The 11,712-nt window shown below is 41.0% G+C and overlaps 1 protein-coding gene across 4 annotated transcripts; it reads left to right on the top strand.

The window, feature by feature from the left end:
* The first annotated feature begins 2,222 nt into the window (after positions 1-2,222).
* Positions 2,223-11,712, top strand: LOC117415913 (ras-related protein Rab-19). 4 transcript variants are annotated; one of them, XM_034026836.3, is made up of 5 exons: positions 2,223-2,359; positions 2,680-2,775; positions 3,299-3,487; positions 7,940-8,123; positions 10,473-11,712. In XM_034026836.3, the coding sequence occupies exons 2-5, from the start codon at positions 2,719-2,721 to the stop codon at positions 10,733-10,735; spliced, it is 693 nt and encodes a 230-aa protein (XP_033882727.2). In that variant the 5' UTR covers positions 2,223-2,359; positions 2,680-2,718; the 3' UTR covers positions 10,736-11,712. The 4 variants fall into 4 exon arrangements, with proteins under 4 accessions (XP_033882727.2, XP_033882729.2, XP_033882728.2 ...); XM_034026838.3 differs by lacking the exon at positions 2,223-2,359 and adding an exon at positions 2,379-2,450; XM_034026837.3 differs by lacking the exon at positions 2,223-2,359 and having other exon boundaries at positions 2,380-2,775.

Genomic DNA, 11,712 nt, shown 5'->3' with positions numbered 1-11,712 from the left:
CCGAGAACTCCACAGAGGGGGATACCATAGTGGCCCAAGGCCTTATTAAGTGACTTTACATTGGTGTTTCCATTTTTATGTCCACTACCTGTATATTTTAAATGCAACTTATCTATAATTTTAAGAAGGACTTACCTATTCAAGATACAGTTCTTATTAAACTGTTTACAATGATCAATTACACTACATCAAACATAATACAACATCACAACCACAAATCTGACCACCTTCTGGCACCTCCTCAAGACACCTCCTCAAGACCTGTTCAGATAGCACCTGTAAATCAACTTCCTTCTGGAATGCTCCTTATTAACTGTATCTGTATTGTAATTGCACTGTTTTTAGCAAAACAAACTAAAACATTCAACAATTCACCCACAATTCACCACCTTCAAAATAATAATAATATAAATATGACTATATGAATAGTTATTTATATATATTTAAATACATCATTCTTGAATTCTCTTCCCTGGTCTGTCAGAATTCTCTTTTGAGCTCCAAATTGATAAAACATTTTCACAATGTATCCAGCAACATTTTGTGTAGTAACAACTGTGCAGATATATTCATGGCCTCTTTCTGTTTTTGAAAGCTTGCCAACGAGGTCCATACCGCCTAACTCCCATGGTTTGGTTACCTGAAATAAATCCAATCAACTGTTAAACTCAAACTCAAAATATAGTGTCAGATACTATTTTTTTTTAGATTTATATATATATATATATATATATATTGAAATGGTATAGTCAAATCATAACCAGTAAAAGTCTATACAACAAAAGTTAACACTATGATAAATGGACATATCTCAAAATGAATTATGAAAACCATACATACCACTATTGGGGTGTATGCTGTTGGTGCCTATATTATTACGTTCTTTTGACACTGGGGACATTCATAGACCTACAATTAAACTGAAAACACACATTTTCATCATGGTTTGTGGAATGTGATCTATGTGAAAGGTGTGTAAATGTACGGATTGCTACTTTGTGAGATTAAGTTTATGTAACATGATTGAATAATAAATAATACTGCAAGTCACCTTGGATGAAGGCATCAACCAAATGAAATAATAATAATATACTGATATGGGCTTGGTGGAGAACCCTATAAGTTTGTTTAATGGCATTTTATAAGGGGGTCAACAACATGAAATTAAACATTACGTTAAAATTTGCTCAAAAGTAAATGACAATGAACACAATACTACTGAGAGAAAATAAACATTTACCCATGTTTTAATGTCATTGTACATTCCAGGCCAGTAGCATCTAATTGAAATGTTTTTAAAACTCCACAATGGGCACCAGTGGAGATGGAGTGCCATTCAGTAAAAATGTCTTCAGTAATTCTGGAAATTATTAGACATTTTACACACGCTCACACACACACTGCATTATAATTATCTTAACCATTAATTCAAAATTAGCAGCTCTTCTTCGGATAATCAATTTATCCTGCTTCGTGGCACCAGTTGGGTACAACTTATTTAATAAGTAATTTATTACTTTGCTTTTGCGACTTTGCTTTTGCGAGTGGCAAACACTGTTGCAGCAGCAAAGGTCATTCAAAATGATCTAGACAGCATTCAGAACTGGGCAGACACATGGCAAATGACATTTAAGAGAGAAAAGTGTAAATCACTGCACACAGGCAATAAAAATGTGCATTATAAATATCATATGGGAGATACTGAAATGGAAGAAGGAATCTATGAAAATGACCTAGGAGTTACCAAAGGAGAGATAAGTTAAAATCTATGCGTGCATGTGATTAGATAACAAATATCTTAACGCATAAATGTTATTGTTAGTTTAAAAGTTGTTATTGATATAATTGAGGTTCTTCTTCTATTAATCTGATTGCAGTTTTAAGATGAGTGATTTTGAGAGAATCTCTTGTAGTTAATGCTATAGAAGTTACTTTGACTAACTAACTTCAGGCTGGAACTGAATCAAAGGGAGAATGAGCAGCCTATTGTTGTAGCATGCAAATTTGATGTTATTTTCAGAAGATGACATCACGAGGGATTATTAAACTATAATTAACTAATTGTTAAATTCCTTAATAATTAGAATATAGAACCCCCCTACCCCCACCCCCCACCCCCACCCCCACCCCTCCTCCCTGGTAATGAACTGAAACAAAACCTTACTGTGTAGCCCTGCTAGCCTTGTGACTGTTAGGAACAATGAGCCCTCATAAAGCAGCAGTATACCCATGGCACCCACAAGCCCTGACCATTGTTAGCCATGTGCAGTGCCTGGTGGTAATTGTGCTTCTAGCATATAACAGTGTCCTCAGAAGCTCAGAATATTTAAAAGGGGATTCCTTGCCATTGAGAGTCAAGGTATAGTAGCCTTCTATCACAGAGAGACAATAGGTTTAGAATGGATATGGAATGCATAGCAGCCATATAACAGGACAGTGTTGGGTTGAAGGTAGTATTCAGTTGGGGGTTTTGCAGCTTTACCCATAGTGTATATGCAGAGAGCAAGTCTGTAAGCAAATGGATGTTAAGGATAGACATTTTAACAAACTAATTGTGTTATCCACTTTAAACCATGATGTCATGTTTTTTTTGTTTGAAAACAGATTAAGCTTGTTTCCACTAATGCACTAATAAAATATTTTATAAAACTTTTTTTTTTATTATTTCTCTTGTAACAGGGGCAAAGATTAAATACTATCTAGACTACAACTCCCAGCATGCAGTGGTGTAGGTGGGTTGAAAGCCGGAGGAAGCAGTCTTACCTGCTCAGACAGGTAAGGGGAGAAAGAGAGAGAGAGAGAGAGAGAGAGAGAGAGAGAGAGAGAGAGAAGGAAACAACAGGTGGATGGAACCAGTAGGGGACAAGGCAGGAAAGGAAAGGGAAAATAGAGAAATAAAACTGCCAATGGAAACTGGAACTATGACTTAAAACAATAATTCTTTCAAAAATCTTTCAGCTAAGGTATATATTTCTGGTTGGTTTTGTGAAGGCTCTGTGTCTTGTGTGAATTTTAGCTCTAGATTTCTTAAGAAGAGGTTAATCTCAGGGAGGCAGGCTGCTGTAGCGGTGAATGTGTGCTGAGACCAGTGTTTTGTGTGTGTGTTTCACTGTTAGTTCTTAGCTTAAACGGGTGCAGTCATGCAGCTGACAGTACCGTTTATCACATTGTGATCCCAAATGATCATTACCAGTGTCGGATTTCAGTTCTTATCTGGAGGTTCAACATCAGCGTAAATAAACCCTGTAACGAGTTTCGCGCTTGCCTTCTCCGTGGCAGTTATTGGCCAACTATGCAGTCCACAGGTCCCGGGGCCGAAGAGGCCTTTGACTATCTTTTTAAGATCATCCTGATTGGGGACTCGAATGTTGGCAAGACCTGCGTTGTCCAGCGTTTCAAATTGGGCAATTACATGGAAAGGCAGCAGAACACCATCGGAGTGGACTTCACTGTTCGAACCCTGGAAGTTGAGGGCAAGAAGGTAAAGGTAAGGACAAGGGGACGTGTGTGAGTGTACTCGAACTGTAAATAGATCCATTGAATTAGCATTACTTCTGAGGTGCAAAAAACAGGACGGAAGGGGGTGGTTAAAAGTTTAAATACTCTTTAGAAATCCTATATTCATCCAAAATGTAGCATTCATAATGTTACTACTATAGTATTGACGACCAATTAATATTGTGTGTCTGTTGCAGCAATGTTGTATCTTTATCTAACCTGTGCCCATGGTCTACACGTTTGTGGAAGCTTAAACTGCCACATTTAAATGCTTAAATGTGCTGCGTCGGTGCTCAAAATGGGTTTCTGGTAGCACAGATTAACAGACTAATCTGAAAAATAGCGCCTCCCCACCAAATGGGTTCCCTCAATTGAACAATAGGTAGGTCATGTGGAGAGCCAGAAATGACAGTTCAAAATGGGCTAACCTGTGTTTTAAATAAAATGTGTAGATTCTAACCCACAAAAGCCCAGATAGCTCATCTGGAGAGGCAGAAATAACCCGTGTTGACTAAGTGTTTTATATTCTGTGTTCATCACAGTATATTGTATGGCTGTCTTAGGACATTTCTTCTTTGCTTTTTGGTGGTCGTGCGATTTCACTGAAAATCATCAATTTCACCTACAATTATGAGGGTGGGTCCCTGTTAAAAGTAATGACACTTCTAACCTAATATCTGTGGTACAAATTCCTTGCAATAAGAGATATTGTTCTAGTGAGTGGAGCCACTGTGCTGGATTTTCAAAGCTACTCCCTTAGCGGGCGAGGCCTGTTTTGTGTGTAGCTGTCCTTATGCCCTGATTCCTGTGAAGATAAGTGTAGCATTTTCTCTGTGCTTCCAAAACCTGTTTGTCAGCCATAGGTGGGGGGGAAAGAATGTGTGGAATTTATTGTCTATTTAGTGTTGTCTGTTAACAATTGAATCTTTAATGAGATCATAGTCCCTTTTGTCCTAACAGGGAAAAAAATGCTTTTTTGTTAAAAATAGCAAAGTAAAAAGTGTATTTTCATTTTTGCTTTGTTTTGCTTCCTTCCAAATGGTTACTTAGGATAAAAAAAAACAATTTGTTGTAATATTAGCCCTTGCTGAAAGCTTGTATATTAGTTGAGTGATTAATTGTAACCATTGGGTGTTATTCAGGGAACAGGTGCAGGGGCTTCTCCCAGTTAATCAAGCCAATCTATCAATTAACCTCCCTATTTCAGCCCTGGGTCAAACACTCATTCTCTTTCTGTTTTTTTCATTTTTCACCTTCCTCCCCTCCTCCTCCTCCAAAACACAGCACCACCTCTGCAACAGTCTCCCTCTGGGGGAAGTGACAATCACTTCCAAACCTTAGGCCCAGCCAAGCTGGCCTCGACCTCTGAGAGGAAGGTTGTCCGAGAGCCAGAGGGGACCCAAATCTTTTGACAATCTCTCTATCATTCCAGGTTCCCCCTGGGGGCAGCATACATGCTCCCATCCTTGGAGGCGGATCGGTTCGGTCTCACCTCCAACAGGGCGGCTCTCCATGAGCAAGGGGACAACCCTGCATTTTTCTCAAATCTCTGTTTTCTAGCACTTGTTCCCCTTGGGACTAGCATACATGCTCTCCCTGAGCCAGAGGGAAAACCTGTATTATTTACTAACAACTTGCTTTCATCGATGCCAGTGTTCTCTCTGACCCCTTTCCATGTTCATTTCATTTTCACTTTCACAATTCCTGTTGCCCCGCGGGGCTCTGTCTCGGAGGTCTGGCTGCGCCGATCTCCAGAAGAGTAGGTAAGGGATATATGTGTCCCACAAATAAAATTATGCTAACTTTCTATTTTTAAAATGAGGGGCACAAAACAGGGTTTAACATTTACTGAGGTTGAATCTGGTCATCCAGATTGTCAGTTTCATTATGATACCTGAGTCAGTCTGAAATGTGTTTTAACAAGAAACCATTTTAACAACAAGCGCTCAATTCCTTGTGTACCTTAAGGGATTAAATAATAACATTACAGTTTTGCCAGCACAAAGTAAGACAAAATAAAACGAGCAACAAACAAATGCAAAAAGTGCAAATCTGAAATTAAAAATAGAAAATAAAAAACGGGATTGATTGTGGATTGTAAAAAAAAAAAAAAAATCTTCTTCCCTGCATTGCACCATAATGCCCTGTAAAATAAATAAGTAAACATTTAGTTGCCAGTGATTTTTTATGGAAGTTTAAATTTTTTTTTGTTTGTTTGGTTTTATTTTTTTACAAAAGTAACATTTTAGCAGTTTTATACCGGACATTACCTGTATTAGGTTCTACACCACTATCATTTGCCATTGTGCTAGAACTGTACCCCTTCTGTCTGGAGGTTGCAGCTCAAGTACTCCTTTACCAGTTTCACTTTACTGAATGGTACCACAGTTGCAATAAAAGGTAGAATAATTAGATTGACAAATATATTTTCTTTAGTACTATAACTTTAGTACCGGGTCCATATGGTACGGTCATGTAATCAAAGACACTGCAAAATTATATTGCAAAAGTCTATCAGAAGATATAATAGTAGTAGAGTAGTATAGTATTATTATTATTATTATTATTATGTATTTCTTAGCAGACGCCCTTATCCAGGGCGACTTACAAGTGTTACAAGATATCACATTATTTCACATACAATTACCCATTTATACAGTTGGGTTTTTACTGGAGCAATTTAGGTAAAGTACCTTGCTCAAGGGTACAACAGCAGTGTCCCCCCACCAGGGACTGAACCCACAACCCTCCGGTCAAGAGTCCAGAGCCCTAACCACTACTCCACACTGCTGCCCTAGTACATAGTACATAGTTCATTTCAGATTTTGAAATATCACATTTTTCAATTTTTGTCAGTTTTTCGTTAAGTATATGGAAAACTACAAAGCGGTATGTACTGTAATTCAATATGTTAACGTAACATTATTCATCAGATTTCATTTGACTTTATGGAGCAAACTGAGTTCATTATATAGGGTGATGCAAAACTTTTGGCCATAGCTGTAGATTATTAGAGGATTTCAGCATGAGGTGTGAATAAAATAAAGACCAAAAAATAATACCACTTTTAGCACTGCTGTGTGCGTGTTCTTATTCCATTTTTCAAGAGTGTTATGTAAACATAAAAGTGCATTTTGATTGTAATGAGGAGAGACACGGTGGCTGACAGTTGTTTGTGGTTCTAGTCTGCACTTACAGGTTTCTTTATTGCTTTAATTGCAACTGAGTTTCCATTGTCACCAGCACCTCCAAACTCACATGTTCATGTGAATTGTGCCTCAGCTCTTTAGTGGCAGGCCCATGTTGTGTCTGTGTGCCTCTGTCTAAATAGGGTCTTTGTTTGCAAGGACCGATGTTGCTGAATATTTAATATCCACAGCCCTCAACACACTGAATATTTAATATCCACAGCCCTCAATGCACAATGTTCCACCTACGGGCATCAGTGCACAGTGCGAGTTTAATACGCTTCCCCATCTCACTTCCTCACAGTCAGCCTGGAAGTTTTTTCATCAGCAGCTTCTGCAATTACACCCATCAGTCTTTATGAATTAGGTCTATAGATGTTTTAAGTAGAAGAAAATACCACATTTTCATCAGCATCTCATCTCACATCCCAATATTAAAGTGGTGTGCAGACTGCATTGGTTTATACAAAATGGTCAACAAATATGGAGGCTTTGAGCCTTACACCAAAAGGAATGCATTACCTTTATTGAAAGGCTATTTTGTAAGTGGTTGTGTAAGTGGTTTGTGATGAGGCTGCTCTGGAGAAAGAAGTTCTGCACTGTTGTGTTATCACCAGATACCTAATGGCTAGGGAGAAGGTCTCAGCCAATCAGAAACTAGTATTTTGGTTGCTAATGGCTATTTGGCTAGTAATGGCTAGTATTTACTGGTTGCTAATGGCTATTTTAGCAACAACACTCTGCAGACAGCAGCAGATTTACTGGTGTCTTTATATTTCCATCTGTTGAAACATGCTTTGCCTACTGAAGAAAAAAAAAACATTCACTGATTAAACCATTTAAAATTATTATTTTGATGTTTTAATTAAAATTGACATAGTTAGGCCCATAGCAGCTGTCTGTAGAAAGGCACGGCCATATGGCAGCACCGCGGGTTTGGGAGGCAAACCCGTCATTAACTGTTTCTTCTTGCATCACTACTATACTGGTCTGGGCTTGCCTTAAGAATTTTTTTTTTTTATTAACACTACAGTATGCTGATTATTTACATTTTTTAATATCCACTTCTTTAGTGTTTTATGCTTACTTTGTCCTTTTCTGAGTAAAAGGGTTTGACTGTATATTTTAGTGAAAAATGAATGATTGTTGAGGGCATTGCAGATTAATGTCAGGTTACATATAAGTCATGCCTGTGGAAAAGGGTGCCTCCCTTTCCCCTTGCTGTGAGATTAATCTCTGACTTTGCTATCCAGATGCAGGTCTGGGACACAGCCGGGCAGGAGCGTTTTCGCACCATCACGCAGAGTTACTACCGCAGTGCGCACGGGGCCATTATCGCCTATGACATCACGCGCCGTTCAACCTTTGACTCTGTGCCAGACTGGATCCATGAGGTGGAGAAGTACGGAGCTGCCAGTGTGGTTCTTTTACTAATAGGTAAGAAGAAGGGGAAGGTGGGGGTGGGGGGGTAAGGGGCAGAACCTGGTTATTACACTCTTTTATAAAATAACCAGACACTGCTCTCTAAATATGATGTGATATACCAGGTGGGTGGATTTTCAGAGGATCCAGGATATTGCAATCAGAACCAAAAACAAAGGTGCTTATTGTCTAAGCAGGCTGGGATACTGTCTCAGAGAGTAAAAGATGTAGGCATAGGTATCAGTACATGTGTCTGGTGCATGTGTCAGTGTGCAACTCCTGCCTTTATACTTATTGTTATTATTATTATTTATTTCTTAGCAGACGCCCTTATCCAGGGCGACTTACAGTCGTAAACAAATACATTTCAAGAATCACAGTGCAAGTAATAATACAATTAAGAGCAAGATAAATACAATGATGAATACAATGACTTTAGTTCAAGCAAGTACAAGTGTGACAAAATACAATTCAATAATACAACAGATAACAGTGTCAGTGATAGTTACATCAGGATATAATTAAATTCAAAATACTACAGATTAAACACTTGGCAGATTATAGTACTCTGAAGTACAGGATTAAATGCAGTAAAATAGGGGGCAGATAAGAGCAAATAAAGCTCATTTAAGGAAGGGTGATATGTGACCCAGGGGAAAAACAGAGGAGTTCTACAGGTGCTTTCTGAAGAGGTGAGTCTTGAGGAGGCGCTGGAATGTGGTCAGGGACTGGGCAGTCCTGACATCTGTAGGAAGGTCATTCCACCACTGCGGGCGAGGGTGGAGAAGGAACGGGCTCTGGAGGCAGGGGAGCGTAAAGGAGGTAGAGCCAGTCTTCTTGTGCAGGCAGAGCGGAGAGGTTGAGTGGGGGTGTAGGGAGAGATGAGTGTCTGGAGGTAGCTGGGTGCAGTCTGGTCAAGGCATCTGTAGGCGAGTACAAGAGTCTTGAACTGGATGTGAGCGGTGATCAGGAGCCAGTGGAGTGAGCGGAGTAGTGGAGTTGCATGGGAGAAGCGAGGCAGAGAGAACACCAGGCGAGCAGCGGAGTTCTGGATGAGCTGGAGCGGAGGGGTGGCGGACGCAGGGAGGCCAGCCAGGAGGGAGTTGCAGGAGTCTAGGCGGGAGAGTACTAAGACCTGGACCAGGAGCTGGCGTAGTTGGTGAGGAAGGGTCGTCAAGTGCGTGCCAGAGTGGAGATGTGCTGGGAATAAGAGAGGCAGGGGTCCAGGGTGACTCTGAGGGTCTTAGCGGAGGAAGAGGGAGAGAGTGTGGTAGATTCCAGAGGAACAGAGATAGAGAGATCAGAGGAGGGGGAGGAGGAGAGAAAGAAAAGGAGGTCAGATTTAGAGAGGTTGAGTTTGAGGTGATGCGAGTGCATCCAGGAGGAAATAGCAGACAGACAGGTAGAGATACAGGAGGGGATGGTGGAGTCAGAGGTGGGAAGGAGAGGAAAATCTGAGCATCATCAGCATAGAAATGGTATGAGAAACTATAGGATGCGATGAGGGGGCCCAGGGAGCGGGTGTAGAGAGAGAACAGGAGAGGATCCAAGACTGACCCTTGGGGGACTCCTGTTGAGAGAGGGCGAGGTGTGGAGGTTGTTCCACGCCAGGTTACCTGGTAAGTGCGGTTGGAGAGGTAGGAAGAGAACCAGGCCAGAGCAGTGCCAGAGATTCCCAGGTCAGTGAGAGAGGATAGTAGAATAGAGTGATCGACAGTGTCAAAGGCAGCAGAGAGGTCGAGGAGAATTAGGACAGAGGAGAGAGAGGCAGCTCGGGCAGAGTGTAGTGAGTTGGTGACAGACAGGAGGGCGATTTCAGTGGAGTGAGCAGCGCGGAAGCCAGATTGGAGAGGGTCGAGCAGAGAGTGGTTGGACAGGAAAGCAGAGAGCTAGCTGTGTACAGTCCGCTCGAGGGTTTTGGAGAGGAAGGGTAAGAGGGAGACAGGACGGTAGCTCTGGAGGGAGGTGGGGTCGAGGGTAGGTTTTTTGAGGAGGGGAGTGATAAAGGTTTTTTTGAAGGCAGAGGGAAAGATACCAGAAAGGCAAGAGGTGTTGAGAAGGGAGGAGATGAAGGGAAGTAGAGCAGGGGCAGCAGCTTGAAAGAGGTGAGTGGGGAGGGGGTCCAGGGCACACATGGTGGGTTTGTGACCCTGGAGCAAGGAGGAGAGGTCAGAGTCTGAGAGGGGCGAGAAGGTGGAGAAGGAGGGTGAGTTAGTAGAGGATGCAGTGGGTGTCTATGTAGCTGAATCTCCTTGTAAACACTGCTTCTGTTGCAAGCTGTACCTCAGATCCAATTCACTTGACCTTACAGATACATCTGTGTTTATTCCTGTATTGGTATGTGTCCCCCTCTCTCTGTCCCAGGGAACAAGTCGGACCTGGCTGGGGCACGGCAGGTGCTGTTTGAGGATGCCTGCACACTGGCAGAGCAAAACGGGCTTCTGGCCACACTGGAGACCTCAGCCAAGGAAGCCCAGAACATCGACGAAGCCTTCCTGCTCATGGCCCGTGAGCTCATGGTGAGGAACGGACTGCACTTCCAGAGTGAGGGCCCCCAGATCAGCCTGTGCATGGACTCCCAGCCCGTCTGCGCCCCTCCTGAAGAAAAGAAAAGCTGCACCTGCTGAGAACATCAACACGCAAAAGTGAAACTGAAATCACTACATAACACACCATAAGCAGGCCACTAGACATGTGTCCCGATGGTCATCTAGTTTGGATGGTTTAAAATAAAATCATAATTATTTATAGATTTAAGGAAATTGATATGGTGGACCATGCGTTCATACCAACAGTCCAGCATTCAAGAACCGCATAGTGGACAACTAGTGTTGCAACGTGTAAGACATGATGTACCCCCCATCATTGCTACACTATGGATCATTTATTCTCTCTTACTCAACAACTGAATGATGACCCTCCATACATACAGCCTGCTTTAGATCTTGTAGAGCCTGCTTGGGAACAGGATGACCATGACCCTGCCTTTGATTCTGTAGTTGAGGAACATGCTGAAGGTGTCTGTCAGTTGGAAATTAAGTGAAGACCCCCAGGGGTGATTTATCAACCCACTTATTAACATTTCTACACACAATAAATTTGATGTCAGTGATATTAAGATCCACCATGGTTTAGACAATAAAATAAACCCTATTATCTTACAATGCAAATGCAGTTTATACAGACAAGTGCTTTGCTATTGCAAGCTGGTGTATAGCTGTGGCCAAAAGTTTTGCATCACCTAGAATTTTAGGATTCAGACATAATAAAATAAATGTAAAACTATATGAACAGAATTTAGATTGTTTATTCAACATCATGTTATTAAAGAAATTACAAAATGATATCACAAAAGTCTACTGGAAGCCATATTGTGTTTCTTTTAAAAGAGACCTATGTAGCTATTGGGAGTGCAAAAAGATTTATGGAATTATTTGCTAGCTACAATTATTTATAAATGAACTCATTAGTTATAGCGTTGTGAATAGAGCTCACTATGTGATATTTATGAAACTGTTAATAGAATGTTGTTTGCTTGTTTTTCAATATATAATACTTTCAGGGGCCAAACTTTAATGAATTCATTAAATCAGATTATTTTAGA

Source organism: Acipenser ruthenus, chromosome 7 (genome assembly GCF_902713425.1).
Source record: "Acipenser ruthenus chromosome 7, fAciRut3.2 maternal haplotype, whole genome shotgun sequence".
In the NCBI taxonomy this organism is placed as follows: domain Eukaryota; kingdom Metazoa; phylum Chordata; class Actinopteri; order Acipenseriformes; family Acipenseridae; genus Acipenser; species Acipenser ruthenus.
The sequence above is the reverse complement of the archived record's forward strand: the minus strand, read 5'-3'. Positions and strand labels throughout refer to the sequence as shown.

Bases quoted from the DNA above. Each gene is read 5' to 3' on its own strand.
- LOC117415913 (XM_034026836.3), top strand. From the start codon at position 2,719: ATGCAGTGGTGTAGGTGGGTTGAAAGCCGGAGGAAGCAGTCTTACCTG. The intron at 2,776-3,298 runs GTAAGGGGAGAA...CCAACTATGCAG, and splicing joins AGTCTTACCTGCTCAGACAG to TCCACAGGTCCCGGGGCCGA. The intron at 3,488-7,939 runs GTAAGGACAAGG...TTTGCTATCCAG, and splicing joins TTGAGGGCAAGAAGGTAAAG to ATGCAGGTCTGGGACACAGC.